The sequence below is a fragment of the Garra rufa genome, chromosome 15 (assembly GCF_049309525.1).
Source record: "Garra rufa chromosome 15, GarRuf1.0, whole genome shotgun sequence".
Classification (NCBI taxonomy): Eukaryota; Metazoa; Chordata; class Actinopteri; order Cypriniformes; family Cyprinidae; genus Garra; species Garra rufa.
Window position 1 is genome coordinate 23,779,831 of NC_133375.1, and position 16,647 is coordinate 23,796,477.

Genomic DNA, 16,647 nt, shown 5'->3' on the forward strand with positions numbered 1-16,647 from the left:
AAATCTATAATCGGATAGAGACAGACATATATTATTCACTTTTCCTCCTACAGGCTACTAAAAGGTTATTTATTGTCTCAGATGTTCACCAACATTTATCGCCGGAGCAGTAAAGGAAGTCTTTCATTGGCTTCAGTCTGATCAAAGGTTAAAAGACTTTAATCTACCACTCCTGAGAACAGAGATCATATTACTTAGGATCACGTGAGCGATGACTTGTACTGAACAGACCTTTCTATTTTTTACTGTAGTACGTTAATTATGTTCTCCAGATAATGATTGGGCAATTATGTGACTTCCGACACTTGTAGAAGGCAGGGTTGCTTTATCCAATGAGAAGTTGCTTCGTTTTACAACAACAAATGTTTATTAGCTTTGTAGAAACTGACCTTTGACCCTACATACATCAAACTGAAGCTATAGAAGACATACATCAGTATATGCAGTGTTTCATTCACATAATTATCTGTACATGAATAGAACTCAACACAAGCAGATGGTAAAACACCAGAATATATTTTACCATATTTAAACGTAAAGGACATTATCCAACACACAGTAGTACACAGGTAAACATACTAGTTACAACATTAAGTAGGCATGCACTATGTAAAGCATGTAAAATATCTGATCAAGATGAAAGGATTCAGTGTCTTAAGTGTTAAAAGACATCAGCAGGCGACACTGATAACGATACAGATAAATCTGTCAGCACTCTTTGATAGGAGCACACGTGAGGGCAGGTGACTACACATGTGAGCGTGCAATAAAATTGCAAATAAGTTTATCAATTAATTAGTTTTCTTACCTTGTGTTGAGAATTCACCAAATACTGTTGCATATGACCGGAGGAAACCACTCCTTGTGCACATGACCTGACTAGCTCAACAAAACCTCAGGCCACCTGTAGTAAATTTCTTGGCTGAATTTCTCTCCTTAACTATTTTCATTGCTTTCTGTTGTTTAAACGTCAGATTTATAATGTTGCCTCATTTATAATGCATCACAAATGCTGTTTACATCCTACATAATAAACACCACGTTTATTCTGTGTTTCACTGGTTTATATAAGTGTCAGCAGTGCTTATAGTCAGAAGGTGAAAAAGGTTGTACAATACTACACCCACACACACACTCTAAATATACATTTAACAGCCTTAAAAAAGTAACAATAACAACAAACACAAGTTGGGAATTTTCCATTACTTCATTGGTCACTATATATAGAACGTTTTTTTAACAATATTTTCTACACTGATAATGAATGCTTCTTGAGCACCAAATCAACCTATTACAACTTGTCTACACTAGACGCGACAAAGTAACCGGTAGAAAAATACAGGGCTGCCAACTTTTGAGTTCAGCTTGGAGTGAGAATTCCCACAGCAGTCCCTGTAGGGGGGTCCGGGGGCATGCTTCCCCGAAAGAAACTTTTTTACATTTTAGAGTTAAATTCATCTGTGCACTTTGAGAGTTCACAATTAAGAGCTCCAATACAGTTTCAGTGTCCAAACTAAACAAAGAAAAAAGCTAGTGAATTGACTTGATCTTGACGTTTAAAGGGGATTCAATCCTCTTTTTAGTTGTGATATGGTGTCTCAGTCTACAGTCGTGACCAAAAGTTTTGAGAATTACATAAATACTGGAAATTGGAAACGTTGCCGCTTAAGTTTTTATAATAGCAATTTACATATACTCCAGAATGTTATGAAGAGTGATCAGATGAATTGCATAGTCCTTCTTTGCCATTAAAATTAACTTAATCCCGAAAAAAACTTTCCACTGCATTTCATTGCTGTCATTAAAGGACCTGCTGAGATCATTTCAGTAATCGTCTTGTTAACTCAGGTGAGAATGTTGACGAGCACAAGGCTGGAGATCATTATGTCAGGCTGATTGGGTTAGAATGGCAGACTCGACATGTTAAAAGGAGGGTGATGCTTGAAATCATTGTTCTTCCATTGTTAACCACGGTGACCTGCAAAGAAACGCGTGCAGCCATCATTGCGTTGCATAAAAATGCTTCACAGGCAAGAATATTGTGGCTACTAAGATTGCACCTAAATCAACAATTTATAGGATCATCAAGAACTTCAAGGAAAGAGGTTCAATTCTTGTTAAGGATCATCTCCTAAAGAGGATTCAGCTGCGGGATCGGAGTGCCACCAGTGCAGAGCTTGCTCAGGAATGGCAGCAGGCAGGTGTGAGCGCATCTGCACGCACAGTGAGGCCAAGACTTTTGGAAGATGGCCTGGTGTCAAGAAGGGCAGCAAAGAAGCCACTTCTCTCCAAAAAAAAAAAAAAACATCAGGGACAGATTGATCTTCTGCAAAAAGTATGGCGAATTGACTGCTGAGGACTGGGGCAAAGTCATATTCTCCGATGAAGCCTCTTTACGATTGTTTGGGGCATCTGGAAAAAGGCTTGTCCGGAGAAGAAAAGGTGAGCGCTACCATCAGTCCTGTGTCATGCCAACAGTAAAGCATCCTGAGACCATTCATGTGTGGGGTTGCTTCTCATCCAAGGGGGTGGCTCACTCACAATTTTGCCCAAAAACACAGCCATGAATAAAGAATGGTACCAAAACATCCTCCAACAGCAACTTCTTCCAACAATCCAACAACAGTTTGGTGAAGAACAATGCATTTTCCAGCACGATGGAGCACCGTGCCATAAGGCAAAAGTGATAACTAAGTGGCTCGGGGACCAAAACGTTGAAATTTTGGGTCCATGGCCTGGAAACTCCCCAGATCTTAATCCCATTGAGAACTTGTGGTCAATCCTCAAGAGGCAGGTGGACAAACAAAAACCCACTAATTCTGACAAACTTCAAGAAGTGATTATGAAAGAATGGGTTGCTATCAGTCAGGATTTGGGCCAGAAGTTGATTGAGAGCATGCCCAGAGGTCCTGAAAAAGAAGGGCCAACACTGCATATACTGACTCTTTGCATAAATGTCATGTAATTGTCAATAAAAGCCTTTGAAACGTATGAAGTGCTTGTAATTATATTTCAGTACATCACAGAAACAACTGAAACAAAGATCTAAAAGCAGTTTAGCAGCAAACTTTGTGAAAACTAATATTTGTATTTGTAAACTAATATATATCTCAAAACTTTTGGCCACGACTGTATATTATTCTCACACTGGTATATTTAGAAACCAAACAAATTAGAATATAATGATAATAATAATTTTATATTATTATTCTTACGACAGTAATATTGGAAAACAATTCTGCAAAATAAATGAAAATGAGTATTTCACAGGTTACTTACTTTAATTACTTTTCAGTTACTTTTGTCGTAATTTCTACACTTGCAAGCAGGGCCTAACACTTTTTTGCCACATCTGGCATTTTAATCATGATACAAACTAAATTTTTTGGTCATTTGAGAAAATTTACCAGCCATAAAAAATTTTTCCTGGCCATGAAACAGTTTTTGCAGTTGCTGCTACTACAAAAACTAAACCGTTTTAATAAAAATGAATAAATAAATAAATTGAAAATTAGAACTAAACACAGCATTTTTATCACGATACAAACAAAGATGCTACACACATGTAGCATGAGCAGTTTTTTAATTTTAAACATTTGAAGCAAAAACAGAATGGTCTGACTTCAGCATTGTGAAATTATTTGTTATTGTTTTATATATATAAGAAAATGTCATACTGTGTTTTTATTATAAAATTATGTAAAATAACCGTTGCAGTGCTGCAAAACTATTAACTTTTTACACAACAAGAATAGCAATGTACAGTGAAAGAATTGCAAGATTTAGTCATTATACTTTTATAAATAATTGCAATCGCATTTAAAAATATATATTTTTGACACGAAAATTCTAATATTTTTCTGTTAATCTATTAGTCTGCTGTTCTGAGAAAATATTTTTCTCCCATTCGAAAATTAATCTTTCATTCATGAGGGATTTATCACTCCCGAAACTTTGCTTCTTGCTTCCTTAGCAGGACGAAAAGAAAACTTTTATTCAAACTCTGAACGGATTATATGTAGCCTAGGAGTGCGCAGTATAGCCCTTCCTTGATAATCACTAAAAACGTGTCACTTCAGTTTATCGCAAAAGTCCCTTTACTAGTAATAGGACTAGTAAATGTACAGGGAAAAACCTGGCCTTTAGAGGTGAGTGAATTCACAACGCAATAGCCAATCACAGATGTTCAAGATCAACAGATATGCCTGTGATTGGCTACATTGCCCAACGCTACGAGAACACGTTGTCTTCTGGCGATTTCCAGAGCACAAACACAAATACACTCTGGAGCCTTTACCAAATATGTTTAGCCAATATCTTATTATTACAGTTTTAACTGAGGGTGCTTTTGACTGCGTGAGAAAATGGATGTGTGGCGTGAGAGCGTGTGAAAAGTGTCAATTAAGTGAGTCTCATGCTGAATGCGTGAGAGTTGGCAGCCCTGAATAATATGAACTCACGTTATGAATACGAGACATAAGTTTACTGTCGGAAAGTCGTGGTTTCGTGTCGCGCCACACCGCGTTCATATTCTGTAGACAACATCACTGTTTATAATGGATTCTAGTCTTTTTTCGCGTGACTCGCGTCCGGTGTTAAGGCCGTTCACACCAAGGACGATAACTATAAAGATAACGATTCAGGTGTAGTTCTAAAAATCGTTCTTTATAATAGCAGAGTACACACCACAGAGTAACGGTGATAAAACGTAAGCTGATTAAAACGATAAAAAACATTGACTCCCAATCACAATCAATCGTGATATAACGAACAAGAAAATTTGAAGCGGTAGACAAGCGAACGTTAGAGTAAACAGACATAAACTGTTAATTTTATAGTTATGGTTCTTAGTGTGTGTGGGCCTTAAGAATGATTTATGAAGGATCATGTGACACTGAAGAATAGATTAACTTTAGGCCTTATAACTGCTGAAAATTCAGCCTGCATTTACATTTTAAATAGCCTAAATAAATTACATTTAAAGGGGTCATGTGATGTGATTTCATGTTTTCCTTTGTCTTTGGAGTTTTACATGCCGTTTGTGCACATATATATAGATCTATAAAGTTGCAAATATTAAAGTCTCGAACCCAAAGAGATATTCTTTATAAAAGTTAAGACTCATCATTAGCCACGTCACCCTAAAGTGGCTCATTCTAACATGCACCCACACATCTACGTGACTGTTAGGGAAGATTTGCATAACATCGCCCAAATGTACATGCAAAGAAAGAAGGCGTAACTTTTACTTTCGGTGTAGTATTGTTGCAGCCACCACCGTGTTGTGTAGTCACTGTGTGTTTCATTGCGAAAGCGAAACTACTTCGTTTGGCCTTCCAAATGAGTACACAACTAAAAATCAGTGTCTAAGTTATATTTACAACACTGTTCCAGAAAAGTACAATGCAAATATTCAAGTGTGTGCAGCGCATTTTACGGAGGACTGTTTCCTGAACTGGGAGAGTAGCCTACAATGCCAGCTATGCACAAAAGCCGTTTCTATAAAGTGGGGCAATTCTAACTTTGCAAGGACAGTCTGGCACTTCTGACTCACAGCCTGTAAGTACGTTTTCATATTTAAAGAGTATGCTACTGACTATTCAAATGCAAGTTTTGAGCAGTGTAGAGTAGTGCTTGTAGTTTGTCATTTCTACGATCACAAATGCAGACAGGGTGTTATGTTTATGCGGCGCGACGTAATGCAACACGTAAAAAGACAATATGAGTCATTATAATCAGTAATTATGTCTTCACTGGATGCAACAAATGGCTCATTTATAATGGGTTTTATTGTTTTTGTCTCATCGCGCCGGGACCAGGGGCGTCGTAGTTTGTTGAAAAGGGGGACGAAATTACCAGGGCCCCAAGTTGGGGGGAGGGGGGGACCCTGAGGAGTGAAATTTTATTTACCTTTAAATATAATATCACAATAAATGTTGTTAACTAATGTAAATGCCTGGTGAGGCCACCCCGTAACGTAGTATAGCGATTGCAAACACCCGTTGCATTACACCAAATACACAAAATAATGTATGTATAATGTATATATCATATTTAAATAAATAAATTACATTTTAATTATCTATCTATAAAACTGAAATAAACATTCAGAACATACATGAAACACTGACGTGAGGCATTGGATGTGCATTGTTTTTCCACTGGATGCATTTCTGCCCTAGATGTGAACTTACAGTACCCTGTTTTTCCTCAGTATTGAAACTGCCTCAGCAACACAGTGAGATCTCTGAGGCGCTCCGCTCTGCTCCGTGCTGACTGGTGAACCGGCAGCTCAAAAAACGAAAATGTGAAACTACGAGAAAAGCTAAGATTAGTGACTTGCCTCAGAGGGGGTAAACGGGGAGGTCTAGGGGGGTGTCTTGGTGGGAGCGGCTTGCGTTTTACTCTGGCACTCTGGCCATGGTCAGGTTCAGTGTTTTTGATTTGAGGAGGGGGTGGTGGGGGCGGAGGGTCTGGTGCTGTGATTGGCTTCGAGTGGGCAAGAGGAAGGGGTGAGAGTGGAGGGGGGAAACTGGTAAAAGAGGACTCGGAGTGGGAGGAGCCTTCCCAGGGTGCCATGCTGTCAGGGGCCACAGATGAGATGGGAGGATGGCCGCGCTTTCTCATTTCGGCCTGAGTAGTGGGCAGAGAGGGCCTTGCTAGAAACAGAATAGATGAAAAAAAAAAAAAAAGAACCAGAATTGTATTGAGGCCTGTTTCAGCTTTAGATTTTAAAAAATGCTACACAATATACTATAAAAAAACTTTTGACTGTTAGTGTATCTTTATTTTATATTTAGGGTTTTATATCTCATAATTGCAGTTATTAGATACAACTTTCTATATTTTTACAGAAATATAGAATATTTCTTGCAATTGCGACTTTCTTGGATTTGTGACTTTGTCTTTATAAATATAATCAGTTACCTGTGTTGCTGTAGGAAACAAGATCTCATAAATTTCTAAATCCCCCTTTAATTAACTTTATCTCACACACATGTTCAGTTCCCATTATCCTCTCACCTAACAAGTCCCATTACAAAGGTGAACGTTTGGACAATAGCAGTTAATTATTTTAGCACCTCCTAAATTTCTATTGTCTACTGATGAGCTCAGGTAACATTGTGTAGACAGGAGGAACAAAGATCAATGTAAACACACAGTTTAAATGTCACACATCAGGACTCTTTAGCATTACTTCACATGCAATGACTCCTTAATGGGATAGTTCATCCAAAAATAATAAATTTGGTCATTAATTACTCACCCTCATGTCATTCCAAACTCATAAGACCTGCGTTCATCTTCAAAAAAACAAATTTAAATATTTTTGTTGATTTTTGAGACCTTTCTGACCCTTCATAGACAGCAACGCGACTACCACGTTCACGCTCCAGAAAAGTGACATCAGTGGTTTAACCTTATAAATATCTTAATTTATGCTCCAGAGATGAACAAAGGTCTTACGGATTTGGAACATGAGGGTAAGTAATTAATGTCACAATTTTCATTTTTGGGTGAACTATTCCTTTAAATCTGATTTAAATCAGCTAATATCTGATACCTTGTCATATAACAATGCACTTTTGATTCTATATAGACTACGAAAGTACCTGCAGCTTTATTGCTTGAAGAACCAATCAGAGGGAGCCTATCCTTTGACATCACTGCATTGTCCTGTATAGTAATACCAAACACACAATTATGACTGTTCAAAGAGTATATTATATATTGTACTGCATATTCAATCCATTTACTGTAGGCAATTTTTGTGGAACAGCCTTACCTTATCTTCAGCCTGCTTTTTCTTTCGTTTTTGAGGCATCTTAGGGTTCTTCTTTCCAGATTCATCTTCTTTAAGGGCATCCCTGAATCGTGACATCTTTTTTCCAAATATCAGGACACACACACAGTGACTCAATTCAAACAAAAAGACAGCCTAACAACACACAAATTCACGCTTCTGCTATTGCAGGAAAGTTTTTTATACTCACATTAATTTTTTATCCTCTTCTTTTCACATTTTGTCTTCTATTTAAAATCACATTTTACATTTCTTTCACATTCTGCAAACCTTAATGGGGCTTGTCTGTTTGTCTCTTCCTCACATGCTTCCTATTCCTTTCCTCTCTCGCTTTCATTCATTCAGCTGTGGATTAAAGGGGTTGGCCATCGAGCCACTATGATGATGAACAAAAGGGAACTGGAGAAGGGGGTGAAATATTTATACTTAGTTGAACAGCCAAAGCCCACCTAACACACTGTGTACCCTCTCTCTCTCTCACTCACCCACCCACATACACCTGCTGGCCTGTAGCCCAGAAAAAGACTGATACATTATACGTGCATGACTCTATCTTCGAGCCATGAGCCACTCACACACATGCACGCAAAAACAGACACAAATTCACAGGTGACCCTGGACCACAAAACCAGTCATAAGGGTCATTTATTTTAAATTAAGATTTATATCTCTTAAAGCTGAATAAGCTTTCCATTGATGTATGGTTTGCTAGAATAGGACAATATTTGGCCAAGATACAACTATTTGAAAATCTGAGGGTGCAACAAAATCAAAATATTGAGAAAATCGCCTTTAAAGTTGCCCAAATGAAGTTCTTAGCAATGCATATTAGTAATCAAATTAAGTTTTGATATATTTATGGTAGGAAATTTACAAAATATTTTCATGGAACATGATCTTTACTTAATATCCTAATGATTTTTAATTTTGACCCATACAATGTATTTTGTACACATTTTTGGCTATTGCTACAAATATGCCCGTGCTACTTAAGACTGGTTTTGTGGTCCAGGGTCACATATTTGTTACCATTTAAAACTTTTGTATTTTTCACATTATAGAAAAAAAGTTAAGTCATACAGTAAAAATGTTACAATTGTTAAAAAAGATCTTTATTTGAAAATCTCAAATATTACCAATAAAATTCTTTGGTGTCTTAATTTATAAATCACAAAATAAAGTCATTGTTTTGTCCTTGAAACATGTGGAAATATCACTTTCTTTCTGTCCTCTTCTTTTACTGTCCTGTTAACAGTTTCATTCTGTTTATCCATCTCGTTTTCCGTAAACTGAAATAACTGTAAGCCCTGCCCACAAACAACCACCCAGGCTCCTCCCTCCTGTCCAAGCCACGCCCACAACCCCGCTGCATCTGCAGTGTGTGAGAACAGCACCTTCAGTGGGTGAAGTCTGTCACTGTTCACACTCCACAAACACAAGCGCTGGTCCGGTGAGGTGGATACCAGTTGGGTCGGGCTTAGTAAACATAACCCCGTGAGAGGGGATGAGTGTGCCAGGGGCACTGACCAATTTGAAAGCAGCTGTAGAGAAAGGTCTCCATTCTCCTGCTCTTTCTGATCTATCTTAATACGCAGTAGAGACAGTTGTCCATCATCTCCACCACTGGCCAATGAGATGACATTTTCCTCCACTTGCCTCATCTCTCTCCTAGGTGATAAGGCAAGTGTATTGACTCCACTTTGATGGACAGGTATGGAAAAGAACGGGGCTGAAGGACCTAAAGCACAGACAGGGTAAATTGTTATTAGCAATTACAGCTGAGGTCAAAAGTTTACATATACCTTTACATATACCAGAATCTGCAAATCTTTTACCAAAATAAGAGGGATCATACAAATTGCATGTTATTCTTTATTTCGTACTGACCTGAATAAGATATTTCACATAAAAGACATTTACATGTAGTCCAGAAGAGAAGATAATAGTTACATTCATAAAAATTACCCTATTCAAAAGTTTACATACGCTTGAACTTTTGAACAGAATGAAGATACATTTTTCCTATTATTATTATTATTATTTAGTACTGCCCTTCAGAAGATACTTACATGTTTGCCAGAAGACAAAATAAGTGAAATGTACCCTGATCTTCAAATTTAAAAAGATATCAACCCTCGGCTCCTAACGTATCATCTTTCCTTCTGAAGCATCACTGAATGTCTGAACCCTCAGTTGTTCTCAGTGTGAAAAGATGGATTTCAAAATCATACAGTCATTGTTAGAAAGGGTTCAACTACACAAAAATGCTGAAAAACCAAATAATTTGTGGGACCTGAAGGATTTTTTTCTGAAGAACAGTGGCCAGTTTAACTGTTCAGGACAAACAAGGGACTCATGAACAACTATCACTAAAAAAAACACAGCTGTGGATCATTCAGGTAACAACATAGTATTAAGAATCAAGCATATGTAAACTTTTGAAAAGGGTCATTTTTATAAATTCAACTATTATTTTTTCTTGTGGACTACATGTAAACGTCTTTTATGTGAAATATCTTATTCAGGTCAGTACTAAAAATAACATGTATTTTGTTTGATCCCTCTTATTTTGCTAAAATAATTAACATTTAGCATTTTTTATGCTCGTGTGTTTGTAATCAATTAAAAATTCTTTATTAAAGTTATACAAACACGCATACTCCATTTCTCTAAGTCAGAGCAAATGTCGTATATTTTTTAACCTTAATAGCTATGTATATTAAAAAATAATAATGAGCATATTTAGGTCTGGAACAGCATGAGTAAGTAAAGACAGTTTTTATGTCTGATTAACTTTAACCTGTATCATATAACAAATGCAAACAACTAACATAAAACATTTACGTTCTTCTTAACTAAACATAACAAGCACACCGTTACACAAACATTTAAAAATCATCACGTTATTTAAAAAAAATATCTCAAGTGTTTATGTTCTGGTGTATGTATGACTCACCCTGCCAGCTGACACTAGCCTTACTGTTCAAAACTGCTGTTAAATCCCACACAGATATACAACCATCTGTAGTGGCACTGAACAGCAACAAAAGCCTGAGACAGAAAGGACAAATGAAAATAAGTCAAAAGAATTTTTAAAGTGTTTCATAAATGCTTTTATACAGCATAAATGTTCCTTACTTTCTATCCTGGGATTCCTCCAGCTTGTAGGTGGCGACGCTGAGCACACACCTCTGATGGTAAAAAGACTCCCAAAGCATGTCAACACTCCTACTGCTCTCATTCACTCTGAAAAGCCTGCAAATTAAAACATGCAGTCATACATTAATCATAGAATGTAAAAACATGAAACATTTTATGAAACTCACATGTTCATAATCTCAAACCAAGTTACCTTACTGCTCCATCACTACAGCCCAAAGCCAGTAGGACACATTCAGTCTCATCATACTCCACAGCCATAGACATGTACCTGCAAACATAAGAAAGCATGCACAATAAAATCATAATGTAATCTCTCTGTAAGAAAAGCACAGTTAAAACGGGAGGGGGTACATTGTATTGTCCGCCCTCTGGTGGTTAGAAATCTTCAAAGCAGCTACAACCAATCATCAAACAACATTAGACCCAATTGACTTCCATTGTATAGGTAAAATAATTTTTCAAAATATCTTTTTTTGGAACGTCATCAAAGTAAGTAAATAATGACAGATTTTTTTTTTCTTTGAGTGAACAATCCCATAAGAATGACTTTCCAAACCTAACTCTAGTTCCAAACTTCTAAAGTAAAGAGACGCACCTTGTCTCTGGGTCCATTTTGACAGTCTTGTGTCGGTTCCGCTTCCGTTCCCACTGTTCATCCAATCGATGGCCAGCTATCTGAGTGACCTGACAGATTGGCTGACCCCGCTGCTCATCCAAATGAATCAGGAGCCGGTAACACTGCAGCTGGGCCCGGCCACCCGCAGAGAACACCAAGGCAGAGACAGAAGAGGTATGCGTCTCGTCATCTCTCCCTTTAGTTTCTCCTCTTCTGATTGCAGCCAGAGCACGAACGTTTGAGATATGGTCTGTTAGAACTGAAAGCACTTTAACAGTTCCACTCTGTGGACTGATGGCAAGCACACCTACTGTGGTATCCTCCCCTCCAGTAACAAAAACTTCCCAAAGTTCTTGCGATTGTCCAGTCTTGGTCAGAGTCCCAAGGTGACAAACACTGCTGATGCCTCGTCCATGTAGCCCCTCTTTCAGGGTGTGTCCATTTACATCAGTTTCTGTGGATGCTAATGAACGAGATGCCATGACCGCTCCATGCTTGATAAACACAAGAGTACCTTGTCCAAGTGTATGTGCTTGAGGATCTGTGTCAGTGTGTATCGGGCGTTTGTAGGCCCAGGATCGATGGCCGCCTCCACAGGCAACTGATAAAAGCTTCTCTTGTCGGTGAGGGTCCCATATAACGAAGTGGACCGAGTGGAAGCCAACAATTACAAACCGAGTTTCGGCTATGCTTGCACTCTCTCGATCGATCTTCCTCTTTTCGATTCTCTCATTTAGCAACTTTCCCTCAACCTCTAGTCCATCCGAGTCCAGAAACAGTACTTTCTCTAGCCACTCCATGCCTTTGCAGGCCCGTTGAACTCTACGCACCTTCAAGACATTTTCTTCAATGGTTAGTATTCTTACAGATCCATCTCGACCTGTACTGTAACACAAGTCTTGATATTCGCACACAGAAGTCACACCCTGCTTTCCATGGACTCCATAGAGAGTACTGATGGGAGACAGAGGACCACCATGGTCCACTTGCTTGCTTTTGGTTTCTTGATCTTGTAAGTCTCCACCTTCATTTCTTCTGTCATTCTCTTCTCTTTCAGTGTAGAGAAGGAGTGACCCTCTCCGGTCACCACATAGGTACAACCCCTTTCTCTGTGACAAGGAAACTGCAGCAGTTAGCCAGCGTTTGGCACAGGGTGGAAGCAGGAATGGAGGAAGAGTTTTCTCTTGGATATGCAGGCCTGATTCATCCTCTATCACTTTTATTGTCCATCGGTAAACCAGTCCCTCAGAGCCCGATGCAAGGACACACCAACTCCAGGAGTCTTCGAAAAGTCCCTTGACCCAAAGTACCGAGTGAACTTTACCCTCACCAGCTTTTAGCAAGACTCCCACATCTGGTTGCCCTACAAGAAACACCTGGACACCTCCGTTCAGATTACCTACTGCACACACCCACACATTGCAGTCTGAACTCTGTACTTGGACGCTTGTGATTTCCATCACACAAAAGGACTGGAATTCTGCTCCCCCTTCCCAAATGACATCCCAGGTGTCATCCTGACTAAGGCATACCTCTCCTTGATCAGTACAAACCAAAACTCTATTCGATTCGCCCTCATCCACTAATCGGACCACTTTGGGACAACCCTGCCCTTTAAATTCTAGATCCAACTGTGTCTCAGTTTCCTCACTGCCTTTCTTCTCCTCTGAAACTCTCCACACTCTTATCCCACCATCTGCACCTCCAGTAGCCATCCATCCCTCCTTACAGCCTATACTTCCCTCGCTGACAGCTAGAGCCCTCACTCCACCTGACCTATGCCCTCTAAAACTACGTCCCACCTTTCCTTCACCTCCCCATTCCCAAAGCAGGCACGCTCCATCTTCTCCTGCACTGAATACACGGTTTGCTGCAAGCCTGACACAGAAGACCCGTGCCTGGTGTCCATAAAGCACGCGGAGACATGTTGGCGATTCTTCTCCACAGCCTGCATCTCCACCCAACGTGCCGACGCTCCACAAACGAACACTGCGATCATCTGAAGCAGATGCCAGCCACCCAGATTTCTGAAGGTAGCAAAGGCTGAAAATGACTCCACTGTGGCCCAGCAGACGTCTCTCTACCTGAGACTGGCCATCAGATTTGGTCCCTGTGGGCCTCCACAGCACAAGCTGATTGAAGACAGTCCCACCTACCAGCACTAAAGAGTCCCAATTTGGACCAATCATTAGTGCTGAGTAGAGAAGACAAGTCTCCACACAGGAGTAGAAGGAGAGAATGTCACCAGATTCTGCATCTAGGAGAAGCATGGCATTGTGAGCCAAGGATATGGCTAACAGTGGGTGTGGTTGTCCTTTTAGCCAATGAATGTCTAGTACCCAGTCTTGAAGCTCCAAGAGAGGACCATTGAGCTTTAGGCATCGTCCTCCAGTATTAAAGCTAACAAGTCGAACTCCTTTTCCTCCAAAAACAATGATGTCCTCCTCGTTGTTGTCCAAAACAGAATTTTCGGATGAGAATACTTTGCTGGACTGTGTCTCTCCAAACTGGTGTTGTCTACTGGGTCGTATCCCATGGATACGGTAATTATGGAGAACATTTAAAGATGCACATTCTTTAGGAGATGCCTTGAGACTGTATACAGAGAGGATTGGTCCCTCTCCTACAAAATGACACAATTAACAGAAAAGAATTTATCAAATGAATATGTTATGAATATGATTATGTTCACAGAGATAAATACACATTTTTTTACATACACATGGATATCGAGAGACATTTGAGCATTTCCCAACTCTTTGCCAGGATACAGAACTCAGCCTATTTTACTCTTCCGGCAGAAAAAAAAACACTTCAAAATTGCTCATGAGTCATAGTCTGCATACATTATTCTAACATGGATTTTTAGTTTGATGTTTTTCTACCTGTTCATTAAAAGAAAAGAATGTCAGTCACCTGTCAGCAGAAAGTCCTCCCCCAGGAATTCCAGTGCAGTCACTGGAGCAACAAGCACAGTGCTTTTCATCACAGCAGACTCTACAGGAGATGCCATCTCAAGCAGTCTGAACAGCAGGCTAAAGAAATCTGGAGTGCAACAAAAACAGTATTATGCACTATTGTCAGATAAATGAAACTGAGTTAAATGCATACTGTGTGCAATGGTCTTTACTATCCACTTTTTCCTAACAAGCCTACTGTGGGGAAGTTTGAATTAAAAAGACTGAAATGAATCAAAGATGCGCTACAAATCATCCTTATCCGTCAGTTTGACTGAATGAGCTATACATTTTTTCTTCATGTTTTATTTTCAGACAGCAGGAGAATACTGTAATGCTTGGTATTTTGATGTGACATGGTATAACAACAATATCTATGGCAAAAGCTCTTTTCAGTCCACTGCATTCATCTCCTGATTTTTTTTCTTATATTATTCTTTTTTTCTTTCCATTCAGGTTTAACAATATTAAAAAAGATAACATATGCTGCGCATTTGTGGTCTGCTCTTCTGATTCAACAATTTAATTTACAATATATCCTATGAACAATTTACTGGAATGCACTAAGAATTTCTAATATTTCACCCCAAATTCTCACATCTCTGTGTTCCCAAACGAAACTTGCATATTTTGCTGAATACTGCTGCTGAAAATGATAAATAATTGTCATGTTTTGGACTGTACTAAATGGTCGGACCAGGAAAAACATTTGGAGTACTATAGACTGCCAAAAGTTACAACAAATCAAGGAGAAGAGTGCAAAAAACTGAAAGAGAAACAAATGCATGCATGTCGTGCATGTGGTAACTGACCAAATCGTGATGCAAGTACAAACCCTCTATATTACCACAGTGATATTTAACATGTCTGTAATATTGCTGCAGAAATAATTGCATTTAAAAGCTTTTGAGGTGTATTCAAGATATGTTGAAAGTAATTTGTTAATGCTTTTACACTTTTAAATATCCTCCTAATTTTCGATGCTGGGGTTAATAAAGAAACTGTTTGTGAGCTATTAAGTAATTAAACATTAACATGTATAATTAAAATTAAGAATTTTAAAAACATTCAAATATATTTAATGCCGTACACACCCAAATCATTTGTACTTCTGTTGGAATAAAAATTACAGTATAAACAAGAAAAAACAAATCCCACACTTGAACTTGAATTACATTAATATTGTATTTGATTAAAATATATATTACAAAAGTATATATATACATTTTTTATATATTATATCAAATATTTTATTCAAATATTTTGTGATGTAGTGTGCAGGAATAATATATCATTTTACTGAATAAAACCAATAATAATAAAACCTTTAAAATCCTCTGAATGAAATGTTATATTATCCTTACCAGGATGTCATTCGACTTAATATCAGAGGACAAACATGTTCATGTATGATTAAATTATTTTAATATTAACTTAAACATACTTCAAATAATCTTCAAATAAATACTTAAGGGTCAAAAGGGGTTTGGTGGACAAAAAAAAGTGAAAATGCCTGATACGGATTATTAAGGGGATGTCATGTAAATAAACACCATTAATTGCATAATTTATCTCAGGACTAACCTCACCCTGTTGAAAATTCATATTAAACTCTGGTTGTTGTATTTTGGAACATGACAGTTGGTTTCTTCTTTTCTGAAACACTTTTAAAGTACCCCAATCTGTTAATTACCTACCCTTAACACGTTCCAAAGAAGAACTATATCAAAGTGGGGTTTTCTACCAAGGATTTACCCATTTATTAAAAGAAAACACGCCAGGCATCTGTCAACAGGACACAGCTATCATAAAATGAAATTTTTAGCAAGGAAAATTTGCCCGATTCTGCATGTTTCTCATCGTAACACACCCCTATCAATATCAGTTTGACTTACGCGTCCCCTGTAGAGATCCTGTCTTTATTTCGCGGGGAGGTGAAATGTAAAAGTGCTAAATTTTCTTTCATTCTAGTTCCAGCAATGTTTTCTACTACATGCATGTGTTCTCGCTTCCTCGTTGACACCGCGCAGCGTCCAATCGGGCTGTTCAATACTGCAGAGACTGCACCACGCTCGCAACTAATTGGCTGAAACGAGTCCTCCGCTTTC

At 38.4% G+C, this 16,647-nt stretch overlaps 1 protein-coding gene across 1 annotated transcript; it reads right to left on the reverse strand.

The window, feature by feature from the left end:
• Nucleotides 1-8,950: 8,950 nt before the first annotated feature.
• Nucleotides 8,951-16,548, reverse strand: wdr6 (WD repeat domain 6). The gene is made up of 7 exons (XM_073818756.1): nt 16,435-16,548; nt 14,499-14,627; nt 11,562-14,205; nt 11,157-11,234; nt 10,943-11,059; nt 10,761-10,855; nt 8,951-9,542 (listed from the first exon to the last, which is right to left on the reverse strand). Exons 2-7 carry the CDS (start codon nt 14,593-14,595, stop codon nt 8,986-8,988), a joined length of 3,588 nt encoding a protein of 1,195 aa, XP_073674857.1. The 5' UTR covers nt 14,596-14,627; nt 16,435-16,548; the 3' UTR covers nt 8,951-8,985.
• Nucleotides 16,549-16,647: the final 99 nt, after the last annotated feature.

Excerpts from the sequence above, each read along its gene's own strand:
- wdr6 (XM_073818756.1), bottom strand. The coding sequence starts at position 14,595 with ATGGCATCTCCTGTAGAGTCTGCTGTGATGAAAAGCACTGTGCTTGTT. Across the intron at positions 10,856-10,942 it reads GAGGAATCCCAGGATAGAAA|GCTTTTGTTGCTGTTCAGTG; the intron begins GTAAGGAACATT and ends TTTCTGTCTCAG. Across the intron at positions 9,543-10,760 it reads GGCTAGTGTCAGCTGGCAGG|GTCCTTCAGCCCCGTTCTTT; the intron begins GTGAGTCATACA and ends TCTGTGCTTTAG.